General features: G+C 35.8%; 2 protein-coding genes across 2 annotated transcripts; one reads left to right on the forward strand and one right to left on the reverse strand.

Annotated features, from left to right (window-relative positions):
- The first annotated feature begins 1,665 nt into the window (after positions 1 to 1,665).
- On the forward strand, positions 1,666 to 5,383 carry LOC143573364 (calcium-dependent protein kinase 13-like). Its single transcript, XM_077058259.1, has 7 exons — positions 1,666 to 2,422; positions 2,795 to 2,938; positions 3,062 to 3,214; positions 3,321 to 3,436; positions 3,510 to 3,677; positions 4,759 to 4,989; positions 5,071 to 5,383. The coding sequence occupies exons 1-7, from the start codon at positions 1,789 to 1,791 to the stop codon at positions 5,221 to 5,223; spliced, it is 1,599 nt and encodes a 532-aa protein (XP_076914374.1). The 5' UTR covers positions 1,666 to 1,788; the 3' UTR covers positions 5,224 to 5,383.
- A 1,118-nt stretch (positions 5,384 to 6,501) lies between these two features.
- LOC143573366 (PHD finger protein ALFIN-LIKE 2-like) lies at positions 6,502 to 8,870 on the reverse strand. Its single transcript, XM_077058262.1, has 5 exons — positions 8,725 to 8,870; positions 8,599 to 8,631; positions 8,232 to 8,454; positions 7,024 to 7,135; positions 6,502 to 6,949 (listed from the first exon to the last, which is right to left on the reverse strand). The coding sequence occupies exons 1-5, from the start codon at positions 8,798 to 8,800 to the stop codon at positions 6,689 to 6,691; spliced, it is 705 nt and encodes a 234-aa protein (XP_076914377.1). The 5' UTR covers positions 8,801 to 8,870; the 3' UTR covers positions 6,502 to 6,688.
- Between the last annotated feature and the right edge of the window lie 4,024 nt (positions 8,871 to 12,894).

Below are 12,894 nucleotides of genomic sequence, written 5' to 3' on the forward strand. Positions count from 1 at the left end.
ATACATGAAGAGATACTTTATATACACGTATTCACACCGCTTAATTAAATGTCATTTAGTAACAATAGCGTCTAGAAGAAATGATATGAGAATAAATTTTGCCTTTTGCCTCATTGCCAAATGATGGTGGCGATTCAAAACGTAGTTGGAGCGGTTTTGAAAAAGGATAATTACGGGATTTTCACTTTATTGAGAGGGGTAGTTGTTTGGTTCATTGGTGAACGACTTGAAATAGCCTTTGGCTAGGAGAGTCTAGAATTACGGGACTGTTTGGAGCTGCTCCTAGGTCGGGTCTTGGAGGACCGACCCGATAAATGAAAGTGGGGTTGTGACAGTGATGATATCTTTTCTACACGGTCCATCGTGAGTTGGGTGCCAATAGTATACATGCCCAACAACCGTTTATTAAGGACTGAAATAAGTGTGTCCCGCTAAAGGTTAATATATTTGGTTGGAAATCGGAGATGGAAGACTCGCCACAATGGAAACTCTATGCCGAAGAAAGTGCATCGATGAGATTAAGTGGTGTCCCCTATGTGAAGGAGAACAAGAATCAGTTGATCATATATTTTTATCATGTTATGTGGCTTTGGTGATATGACAACATCGGTCTACGCACTTGAATTCCATGACATTTAAATGATTCATCTCAGAAATGAAGTTCAAGATATATATATATATATATATATATAAAGGATATTCAATCGGTAATCCTTGTATTTGATTGACAAGAACATGACAATATTTGAGAAAAAAAATGAGGGGAAGATATCATAGGACTAGGCCTGTTCACGAGCCGAGCCTGAGCCAAGGCAAGCTCAATCTCGGCTTGATATTCAATCAAGCTGGCTTGGCTCGAGCTCGAACTCTTAATCGAGCTAAAAATCTGTGCTCAAGCTCGGCTCGGTTTTAAATCGAGTCGGCTCGAGTTTACATGTAATAATAACAATTATACAACCATCAAGTTAACTAAATAAATATGATGTTGAGATCAACACCAACCAAATACAAACTAAATAAATACGTCTAATACAAAATTAAGCAGAGAATTGGCGGCCGATGGCGGAGGTCAATATGAGCGTCTAGGGTTAGGATGGAAAATGGAACGTATACTTTGAGTGTGTGAACTATGAAGTCCCATATCTCAGTTACCAATTATATAGAATTATGAATATGGACTATGGGGTGAGAAAGGAAACTGGACTGGATTAAAGGAAAGTCTATGTGTTAAAATAATTGGGCTCGATAAAGATATGCATGTATGTATATATATAATAAATTAAAATAAAATAGTTCGAGCCAAGCGAGCTCGAGTCGAGCCGGGGCTAGCTCAAGCTCGGCTCGTTTAGAAATCGAGTCGAGCTAGGCTCGGCTCGTTTACAATCGAGCCGATTTTGAGCGAGCTTTCTCCAAGCTTTTTCGAGTGAGCTTCGAGTCATGAGCTTTTTAAACAGCCCTATAGAGGACAGGTAGAATTGTATTGGAGTTAATATAAAATAAAAAAAAAATTATATATATATATATATATATATATATATATATAAATGAATATTAGTCGTCCCTGAATTTATGTTCAAAATCTCCGTGCCGTTGTGACCCCACTTCCAGGTTTAGCCGACAACAAACGCAGACCAAAACACTCTCTCTCTCTCTCTCTTTCTCTTTCTCTTTCTCTTTCTCTCGTACACCAACAAACACACACATTCCTCTTTCACTTTACCCACTCCCAACCCATAATTATTATTATTATGGAACCCTAGTTAGTTTTAGTTTTCACTTCACTTTACCATGGGTAATTGTTGCAGATCTCCGGCCGCCGTGGCCCGTGAAGACGTCAAATCATCCAATTACTCCTCCAACCACGATCACCCCACCAAGAAAGAAACCAAACCCAAAACCCAAACCCAGATCACAGTTCTCAATCAACTCTCTTCCAAAATCTCTATAGAAGACAAGTACATGGTCGACCGTGAGCTGGGTCGAGGTGAATTTGGTGTTACTTATCTATGCATAGATCGGACCACAAGAGAATTACTCGCCTGCAAGTCCATCTCCAAGCGGAAGCTACGGACGGCCGTGGACATCGAAGACGTGAGGCGAGAAGTGGCGATCATGAAGCACTTGCCCAAGAACTCGAGTATCGTGACGCTGCGGGAGGCGTGTGAGGACGAGAATGCCGTGCATTTGGTCATGGAGTTGTGTGAGGGTGGAGAGCTTTTTGATCGGATTGTTGCCAGGGGGCATTATACCGAGCGGGCTGCTGCGAATGTTGCCAGGACTATGGTGGAGGTTGTGCAGCTTTGTCATAAGCATGGTGTGATTCATAGGGATTTGAAACCGGAGAATTTTTTGTTTGCGAATAAGAAGGAGAATTCGCCGCTTAAGGCCATTGATTTTGGACTCTCTATCTTTTTTAAGCCAGGTACATTATTATAAAAACATATAATTGATTAAAAAAGAATAGTGTTTACATCGAAATAGAAGGCAAACAGTTCATATATCTTGTGGTCATAACATTACTATTTATGACATGTTCCGTTGGACACGACTAAGTAGCTTCACAACTTCCCGAACAAGGAAACTAAAACTATTAAATGCAAATAGTATAATGGGAATAAGTTATTGAGTTGAATGTGAACATAATGGACTTTGATGATTAGTGTGTAATGTATGTTTACTTTGTTAAATGACTATACTTTAGACACTAGTGGAATGTATGAAGTTGCCATTTTTGTAACATGTTGATTAATTATGGCTTGCTTAAATCTTTTAAACGATTAACTCGTTTATATAGGCGAGAAGTTCTCTGAAATTGTTGGAAGCCCTTATTACATGGCCCCCGAGGTGCTTAAACGTAGTTATGGACCCGAGATTGATATATGGAGTGCAGGAGTTATTCTTTACATTCTATTATGTGGCGTTCCTCCATTTTGGGCAGGTAATCTTTACATTCTATTTTCTTGATGATTGATATATTTATCTTCGCGTATTCCTTTTGCTGCTTTTGTTTCTATAAGTCGATTAACTTTGTTAATAATCTAAAGTGAGTTTTGAAATGCAGAATCTGAACAAGGTGTTGCACAAGCTATTCTGCGTGGTCAAATAGATTTCAAGCGTGAACCGTGGCCCAGTGTTTCTGAAGGTGCCAAGAGTCTGGTACGCCAGATGTTAGAGCCAGATCGAAAGCTTCGACTCACAGCTGCACAAGTGCTTGGTATGCTTCTTGTTCAAATTTAAAATAGTGAAGAAACTTGAATATTTAATTTGAAGACTTTGTTTATCCTGTAATGATGTTTGATGTATGGTTTTTGTATGTGCAGAGCATCCTTGGCTCCAAAATGCTAAAAAGGCTCCAAATGTACCACTTGGTGATGCTGTGAAGTCAAGATTAAAGCAGTTCTCGTTGATGAATCGGTTTAAGAGAAAGGCTCTAAGGGTTGGTTAAACGACTCTTCTCTCCTTGCGTGTCGGATGCATAGCTTTATTAACGTCTACTTGTCATGTTTTAGGTTATTGCTGATTTCTTGTCTAATGATGAAGTTGAAGACATTAAGGAAATGTTCAAAAAGATTGATACGGATGATGATGATATTATTACTACTGAAGAACTAAAAAGTGGACTACAAAAGTTGAATACACCACTTGCAGAGTCTGAACTGCAGCTGCTTATTGAAGCTGTGAGTCTAATTAAGCTGCATGCTTTCAAATACTTTTCTTGCGCAAAAACAATAACGATGTGTTCCCGACTTTTATAAATTAAAGAAAATAAAGGAAAGAGAATAAAGGAGAGAGAAGAAAGGGAGTGGAAGGGAATGATTTAATTAACTACCGTGTTCTTGAGTTCGAAAGAAATGGAAAGAAAATTGAAGATTTGTGTTAAAAATCATTTTCTTCCAAATCTCTCCAATTTGGAAGGATTTAGATCTCCTTCTCTCTTTATTTTTTCCTTAAAAAAATTGTGGAACACGATTTTACTGACATCCTCTCAAATCATTTTTTTACTCATTAAATGAGACTTGGGAACACAACGTATGCGAATGGTTTTTTTTATTAATCCTGCAAGCATTCTAAATGAGCCGATTTAGCTAAGAATCTAATGAATTAAATGAGTAAACTTTGAAACTTAGCTAAGTTTGAAATTGGCCAAAAGGGTCAAAGTTGTCCAACATTTTGTATTATAGTTATACTTTTGTGAAGTATAGTTTTCTAGAGTGAGACATCATATATCTTCCTAATGTCATGTGGTTAGGCGTGAACCAAACGTTTTAGTGAACAGTTCGTTAACCGTTAATTTGTGTTAATTTACTTAATAAACGAAACATGAACAAAAGGTTTTGTTCATTTACTTAAACGAACGAACATGAACACATTTATCGTTCGTTCTGTTTGTGAATGTTAATTATATATTCAGTTATGTTCGTTCGTTTACCTTCACTTATGTTTGCTAATCAACTGTTGTGTAGATTCGTTAGTTTAGTTTTAATAACTATTTATGCCCAATGCATAGTTTTTAACATTACTTTTAAATGGTTTTAGATCAGTTACGTTCATTTATCTATGTTCAGTTGTGTTTGTTAGTTTACATTCATATATCATTAATTTATATTGTTAACGGACAAGAACATTTTCATTTTCTTAACGAATGAGCACAATCAAGAAAACTCGTTTATTTTTGTTGTTTGTGTTCGATCATTTGTACAGTTAAAGTCAAACAAATGAGGTGTTTACTCATGGTATTCAATCATTGTTTGGTTACAGGTAGATACTAATGGGAAAGGAACTCTTGATTATGGGGAATTTGTTGCGGTTTCACTCCATCTTAGAAAAATGGCAAACGATGAGCATTTACACAAGGCTTTTTCATACTTTGACAAAAATGGTAACGGGTACATAGAGCCACAAGAGCTTCAGGATTCATTAATGGAAGATGGAGATGAGGATGTTTCCAATATTGCAAATGATATCTTCCAAGAAGTCGACACAGATAAGGTGAGGGCATTTTCGTCATTAACCATATTTAGATCCATTACATGAGTTTCATGAACGTTTTTCATCTGTTGAACGATGCAGGATGGTAAAATCAGCTTTGAGGAGTTTGTTGCTATGATGAAAACAGGAACCGATTGGAGAAAGGCGTCTAGGCATTATTCAAGAGGACGGTTTAACAGCTTGAGTGTAAAGCTGATGAAAGATGGTTCTCTGAATCTGGGGAATAACGAGTGAGTAATTATTGTTTGGATTTCTTTGTAATTATGTTATAGGTCCTTGTGTTTGGCTTGTTTAGATTTGAATGACAGCCCCATGTTGTTGCATGTAAGATTCTGGGCTTGTTTGGGGAATCTTTAAAAATTGTTGGTGATTCAATATATTCTTGTTAAAGATATAGGTTGTCTTTGTAGTGTTGCCTTGTGTTGTATGGTAGGTGTTGGTTTGTTTGTTTAGTCCATGAGATTTATTAAGTTGGTATGTATTTATAGAGAATGGAACGTATTTAAGCTAAACGCTTAGGTTGATTAAGCTACCCATAGTTTGGGTGGCTTAATAGGCCTTACGTTTACTTCCAAACTATATAATCTATCTCAAGTTGGAGCCTAGATATTGATCATGCCTATACCTTGTTACAGCGTGACAAATCCAATTTTGAAGTTAGGCTTTAGTGAATAAATTGGCTATTTAGTTTCCGGTTCTAACATGAGCTGTGATGGTCATGTCCTGTCTTCAAGCTTCTCCCGAGTGAAGTGGAAATCGGCTTTAATTTGTGGTATCTTTAAGGAATATTGATTTCAGGTTCATTATCATAGCAAATGACGGAGCAAAACGTGTTTACAAGTAGTTTTGTGTCATGACCTTGTACTTTTATGCACCTAATCTAGATGCAACATTGGGCTTTTATTTAATTGTAGTACTAGCATTTATCTAAAAATCAAGTTTAGATAATCAGATACAGGTACAAATACTTTTGTAGTAAAGTCGAGAGGAGGGGTGAGGACTAGTAATTAATCGCGATTAATAAGGATTAATAGGAATTAACAAGGATTAATCGGCACATAATCGGAATTTTTACAACCATGCGTCTAGCCTTTGTTTTATTTACTCTTTGAAGCTTATAGTCTAGCATCTCAAACTCATATTCTAACCGTTGTTTGCTTCGTTGCAAACTCGTTATTTGAAGTTTTCAGAACATAAATAATTATTCTAACGCCCGAATTTCAAATCATTAAAATAAATTTATTAATTTACTTCACAAAACAATTTATTATTTTCTCTTATAAACTTTTAAGTTTCCAAAACATAATACATTATTACCTTGATATGTAAAAAAAACTAAAACGAGGTTCCCGGTATGCACACATAACTAGATTTATGTTCACTTATCTGTCTTAAAAGTTTTAAGATTTCTAATATTAAACATACAAATCAATATCAAAACTAATATTACTAACTTATTATTATCATCACTATTTATAAAACGATGTAAACTGAATTGCAGGCAAATATGTGTTTGAGTTTAGCCAGTTGAGCTTTGTACCAACCAGTTTGACAAATAAGGCATCTCAATCACAGGCACCTGACCTTACATGTGTATGTATGTATTCAAGTAACATAAAGATTAAAAAACCCCTTTGGGAATCTGTTATCAACAGTCGCCAATAAAAATAATACATGTTTAAAATAAGCACGTTAATTATTATGGCCTAGGTCGCTTGAGGGTGCAAGACGGGCACTTATACTGTTTTATGCTTTCAGCCTTGGCAGGTGTGATTTTTACACATTTGCCATGGTACCATCTTTCACATATGTCACATCCAATCCAGAACTCATCAGCATTGTAGTTTCCACCGCAGCTTCCACATTGTGTGTCACCATGTTCGTCTTCTTCATCCTCATCTGCAACTGCTGCTGCTGCTGATGCCTTTTCCATGCTTTTTATCTGTCCATCACTTGATCTCTGCAAATTAATACATTAAGTGATTAAGATATACAATCTTCAGATTAAAGTCAAATGATTGATCATGTTGTTACTTTTGTTTTGCTTCCACTTTCTGCTGCACTAGCCTTTTCTTTTACAGGTTTTCGTTCTGATACAACTTCAAACACAGTTGCCATTTCGTTTATCATGCTAAACAGACGCTTCCTGTTACAAATATAAAAATAAAGATTATCAAATAGTATACCAGGTTCAACATTCAAATATATCCCAGAAATCCAAATGCAAGCGTGTAAAACCAGTCGTTTAACTGTGTTTATACAGCAAAATGGTTTTGAGTGGGTTGCATCAGTTATCTTGTTTTTATCATGTTTAATGTACTACATCAGAGTTAAATGTTAAAAATAAGGATACATGATTCATTTTTATTTGTTCACCAAGCTAGTAGCAGTACACCACTATGGTGATAAAATTGCAATCAACATTGTTATGACTTCTGAAAGGAATCTAAGCCCACTTGTGTTTGGTTAAGGCTTTAGAGTTTAGACACAAGCTCAGGACGGTTCCCAAACATACAAAAAACCATTATTATATTAAAATATATATTATACGACTGAACATGTTCATATAAAAATCAATAAAAGAGCAAGCCTAAAACTGAAAACAACATGTATTATACAAATTTATGAATTATGACAAGTAGATTGACATGAAATGTGGTGGTTTGAAGCAATTTATTCGTGGATACTTAACCCTTTCTAATTTTTAAAATATAGTTCATATTTGCAAATATCGAGCATAAAGATAACAAGATTACAAAGGATCAACTCCAAGACAAATGAAGCAGACTCATCGTCACACCCAAGTTCAACATTGCAATATACATACACAAACCTATGAATATACATACATACCCAAAACTATAAAAATCATTTGGTGAACCGACAAATACAATAAAGAAGTTAATTAAGCAAGCTATTATATCCACAAGGATTGTAAAAGTATTCAGTGTTTAGCAAGGAAACAGTGACTAACATTTAATCATTTTCCCTTAAAACACATGAATAATTGAAAACAAACAAAAAAGAATAAGAGATTTATGTCAACTGAGAATTCACAACAGAAAAAACGACACTTTCGATCATGATTTTTAACCAAAAAAACTAAGACTGTTGCGGTATAGCACAAAGCTTGAAAGTAAAAACATAATGCACGAAAACCTCCAACCAACAACTATAAAGCAAGCGAAACACAACACACTTTAAAGTTCAAACACATCAAGCAAACTTATGCAACAAATTACCTTTCGAAAGAGTTCAAGCGGGCTCCAAGATAGAACGCGACAGAGAGCAACCAACAATCACTATGCACCGCAACGAGGGAGAGCCAGTCTTTGCGGTTCATGCCGTCCCGGGCAAAGTTAATTCCAAGAGCGGGCTCGGGGAGCTCGGGAGGAACCTCTTCTGCTGGAAGACTGACTTCCCACCTTTCATTTGGATGTCCATAAAGACACAGGTTCTCTTTCTCTGAAACCACCAGTCAAATAAACCAATTCATAAAACCAAAAGTAATTTAATTAAATTCAACAATTAATTCATTATGCAAATATACCACTGAAGCCCTAACTAAGATCTGCATGAATTTATTATTAATTGATTAAAGTAATATACCTGGATCGCAGATTCCATAGAACTCATCAACATCTGGTAAATTAAAATTAAAATTAAAATAAAAAAAAGGTGAGTGAGAGTGAATTAGGTTAAAGATAGATTGATTGATTGAATTAATATTATTACCGTAAGTCAAAGCACGAAGTATGGCAGAACGACGGCCGCTGTAATCTTTGAAGATCTCTTCAACAGTGGAAGCCATTCAAATATAATTTATAACAAAAATTAACAGATCTGGATAATAAACTATAATTTCAAATTTCAATCTGTTGGTTGGTTGGTTTGTTTGTGCAGAGATCAATATAGGGTATGTATGTATGTATGTATGTATATATGTAGGTATATAATATAATGTTTGAAAACAGATTTGATGAGAGAGAAAGCAAATCGAAAGAAAGAAAAGGGGTATTATGGTCCCCCAGCAATTCAATTTTATTATTATTATTATTATTATTATTATTATTATTATTATTTCACGCTTACCCTCTATCTCACTCCTACTAATTAAATACGTTCTTTTAAACATTTTTTAGACTCATTTTCACCCTACGTGACTAGGTGTTTCCCTATGTAGATGAGGATGGATGACGGACTAAGGGGCCGGCTATTAGGGATGGCATGGTGGTCGTCGGTCACATGCCCGACACCCATTGGGTTCAAATTATATTTTTTTATTAAATACAATATGAATATTTAATATTTAAAACCAATTATATTGCCACTAGCTTGGTCTAGTGACAAATGTGTATTACTCTCAACAAAAAGGTTATGATATATAGTTTCATTTGACATATATTTAATCATATACAAAAGTTTTTTACACAACCCATTTGTGTTTCCTCGATGGTTCTGTCGACAAGATGAAACCATTTCGTGTCATTCTTTGAGAGATCAAGGATCTATAAAGCCATCATAGCGAACACTGTTATCATCAAGGAGTTGATTGCTGAATTCTGGAACAATGCTAAACTTGAGGAGTGTATAAAATTTGTGGTCAAGAAGTAAATTCATGCTAAATTTACTAATCGATTAAAATCCGTGGTCAATAAGTAATTAATTTAAACAATTACTCTATGAAAATTACTCAACTTGTATATATAGTAGTACTTAATTTGATTCTTACGTTTAGCACGTTAATTTCATTTGTATGTTAACCTTCCCCTATATATGTATAGGGGAAGTAAACGTACAAATTGGATTAGCGTGCTAACTCTGCGTATAAAGTAGTGTAATTATACATACAGATAGTGTAATTATATAATTATATTGTAGTGTAATTACACTATAGTGTAATTACAATGCACTGTGTTCTATATATAATTACACTACTTAATTTTCATAACTATATATTAATTAATAATATAAAAATTTTATAAATGGTAGAGTCGTTTAGGCTTGCGGAGCCAATTTGAGCTCCATAAGTGAAGCTTGGGCTCTGGCTCATTATTAAACGAGCTTACTTTTAGGCGCGAGCTCGGACTCAGGCTTGTTTAAAGCCGAGCTTTTTCATGAGCCAGTCTCGAGTAGCTCTTGAGTAGCTCGGCTCGTTTGCACCTTTAGTGAGGCTGGTTTACCTCTAGCGTGTTGGACCTGGACCTGTAATATATGAGTCACTAACCCGGTATAAAAATATATATTAATATGGATTGTCATAGTTGTTAGAATGAAAATTGTAAGATAACACGATACGTTTAAGTGTAACTTTGTTTTATTAAATGTACTTTTTTCTTCCTTACGCTGACTAGATAAAGTTCATAGAGGTAATGAAGAGGTAGGTCCCCGCAAAGCCCAGTTGGACCCGCGAGACACACCTTGAAGAGGTACGTCTGCGCATAGACCAGCTGGTTCCGCAGGACCCACCATGCTCAGAGAGAAGACCTTACACGCAGTAAGCCAGCTGTTCCCGCAGGAAAGCCTCCCTTGGTACAGTACCCTGCCCGTTCCCGCAGCTATGGGTACAAGCCAAGAAGGAAGGCTACCCTCACTAACAGTAAGGCTACACGCATAAGGCACTAACTCTTATACTTTAGTAATGTCACCTGAGAAGGAATGAGCAAGGCGGGAATATTCCCGCCCAAAAGAGCCAGTCCGTACGCTTCTGGAAGATCTTTTGTACTATACCTGCCAAGGTATGGACAAAATAGACAAGATCTGACCAAAGCAGCCCATGAATCAATCACAGGGTGACAGTTCACCGACAATAGTACGAGGAGGAGCACGCTCCAGTACAAAATGTCACTATCAGCTGCTGCCTACCCACCAACTCCCATCGTGGCACGTACATAGCCCGTAGTTGGTGGAAAAGGAATATTATACAGCTGGCCGTACCTGCTTGGAAACCCACATTCGGCTATAAATACTCCAACACCTTGGAACGGTAGGGGGATCTCATATTATCTTCTCTAGCTATTTCTCTCAATATACACTTATATTCAGAGCAATCTAGTCTGATTCTCACGCCGGAGGGTGGTCACAAGGAGGAACCCCCCCCCCCCTTCTCAGTGACGAGCTCACGGTGTCTGTTTTGCAGGGCGAGAAGAATAATCATCTTTGCCGGACCTAACCCTCGTGGGAAACATTTACTTAACCCTAAGATTATCCTTAATCTGCCGGGGTCATTTAGTGTTTCTTCAGGTAACTTACGGTCTTTTTCAAATCGTCAAGGCTCATGTGATTTCATATAAAGCTATTCTTCATTATGGAATTACCAATTTTTATGTTCACAATTCTAGAAATAGTTGGTGGAGCCTCCTTTTATGCCCTTATTTCGTATCAAACATCATTTTAGTTGAACTTTGTTTGTTATTGTCTTCTAGTACTATCGTATACTGGTTGTTTCATGATGTTCATTATAGTACTTATTTTACAATATCATGATATTGGTAGCTTTCTAATTATGATGCATTATAACCATCATCAGCAAAATAGCACTATATATTTTTGTACTTTCGTTTTTGTTGCAAGGATTTTCAAGTGTTTTCGTTCTCACTTGAAAACAACCTCTCTATCTTTTAAGATAAATGTATGGTTTGTCTACAATCTACATTCCATCTACCATTCCCAAACTCTACCAACAATTTTGTTATGTGTGAACCTTTTAAGTATGGTTGTATGGATACTCATAATCGGTGGCCCATGTCATATCGTGTAAAAAAAAGTTTAAAACAAACCACTGCTTCTACTTTATTTATTTATTGTATTTGTTTACTTGGACCACCAGCTATTGACAATTTTAGACACGAGACCATCGTGACCCCTTTAAAATATTATAACTTGTATGGTTACATGGTTCAATTAATGAGTACTAGGGGCTATGGAAAGATTTTCAAAATGAAACTTCGGGGCTATATTTAGTTGATGAGATAATCCTCCTACTCTCCTAGCGATTTTGCGATATGATAAAATTTTGGATTATTACACAGATTAAAAGATTACTTAGAAAGATAATATGTTTTAATAGATCTTGTGACTTACAAAGATAATGTTTTGTTAACAGAACTTGTCAACCTTGTCGACCACATCGTCATGACCTTCCAAGAAGAATGATAGTAAATAAGGATCAGCATGTTATCCCATATTGGTTTGATAACTAGTTAAAGTGTAAAAGCTGACAAAGCATTTTGCGTGTGTGATTACTTACTAGTAGATTATATGTATTTGTAAAAGAATGATTTAATAGATGGAATTAAAACGGAGAAATTCTCTATTCATTTTGGTGATATTAGTAACGTCCATAGTTATAAAAAGAATAAACCTTCAAAGATGCAAAGATTTACTAAATCAAAATTGACATTGTTTATTGTACACAATATGATATCCTAAAGAGTCCAAGTCGAGTACGACTAAATGCGAAAATTGATGCTTGTAGACCTTTCTTAAAATTTGCATTATCATTGTGTGGTTATGATGATAGAGTCTAGAATCTGCACTAACAAATAATTCAATTACTGTGACATAATAACCCAATCCCATATGGGAGGTCTTCGATTACCCCAATTCGAAATGGGAAGTCTCCGATACAAGGTTAAAGAATACCTAATACTTAGATAATAATAACATTCACACCCTCTTCACTAGAACAAAATGTATAAATAAGCACCTATAGAATATCAACATGCCCTAAACTTCAGTTAGCTTTTATAACCGGCCCTAAATTCCAGCTACTAATTAACCCATTATCGCCTCTTTTGATAAATGATTTGACCAAGATATGAGACAGTATCAGAAACACCCCTCTTTAAAAAGGAAATTTCTTATAAATAATCGACTTAATGCTATACAACGAGAAACTCCCTT

This window comes from Bidens hawaiensis, unplaced genomic scaffold, assembly GCF_021521415.1.
Source record: "Bidens hawaiensis isolate Kalapana, Puna unplaced genomic scaffold, B.hawaiensis_p1.1 tig00026395_1, whole genome shotgun sequence".
Taxonomy (NCBI): domain Eukaryota; kingdom Viridiplantae; phylum Streptophyta; class Magnoliopsida; order Asterales; family Asteraceae; genus Bidens; species Bidens hawaiensis.

Coding starts and splice junctions, on each gene's coding strand:
- LOC143573366 (XM_077058262.1), bottom strand. CDS start 8,800: ATGGCTTCCACTGTTGAAGAGATCTTCAAAGATTACAGCGGCCGTCGT. Junction 8,632..8,724: donor ACTTCGTGCTTTGACTTACG/GTAATAATATTA, acceptor TTAATTTACCAG/ATGTTGATGAGTTCTATGGA. Junction 7,136..8,231: donor CGCTTGAACTCTTTCGAAAG/GTAATTTGTTGC, acceptor TATTTGTAACAG/GAAGCGTCTGTTTAGCATGA.
- LOC143573364 (XM_077058259.1), top strand. CDS start 1,789: ATGGGTAATTGTTGCAGATCTCCGGCCGCCGTGGCCCGTGAAGACGTC. Junction 2,423..2,794: donor CTCTATCTTTTTTAAGCCAG/GTACATTATTAT, acceptor TCGTTTATATAG/GCGAGAAGTTCTCTGAAATT. Junction 4,990..5,070: donor AAGAAGTCGACACAGATAAG/GTGAGGGCATTT, acceptor TGAACGATGCAG/GATGGTAAAATCAGCTTTGA.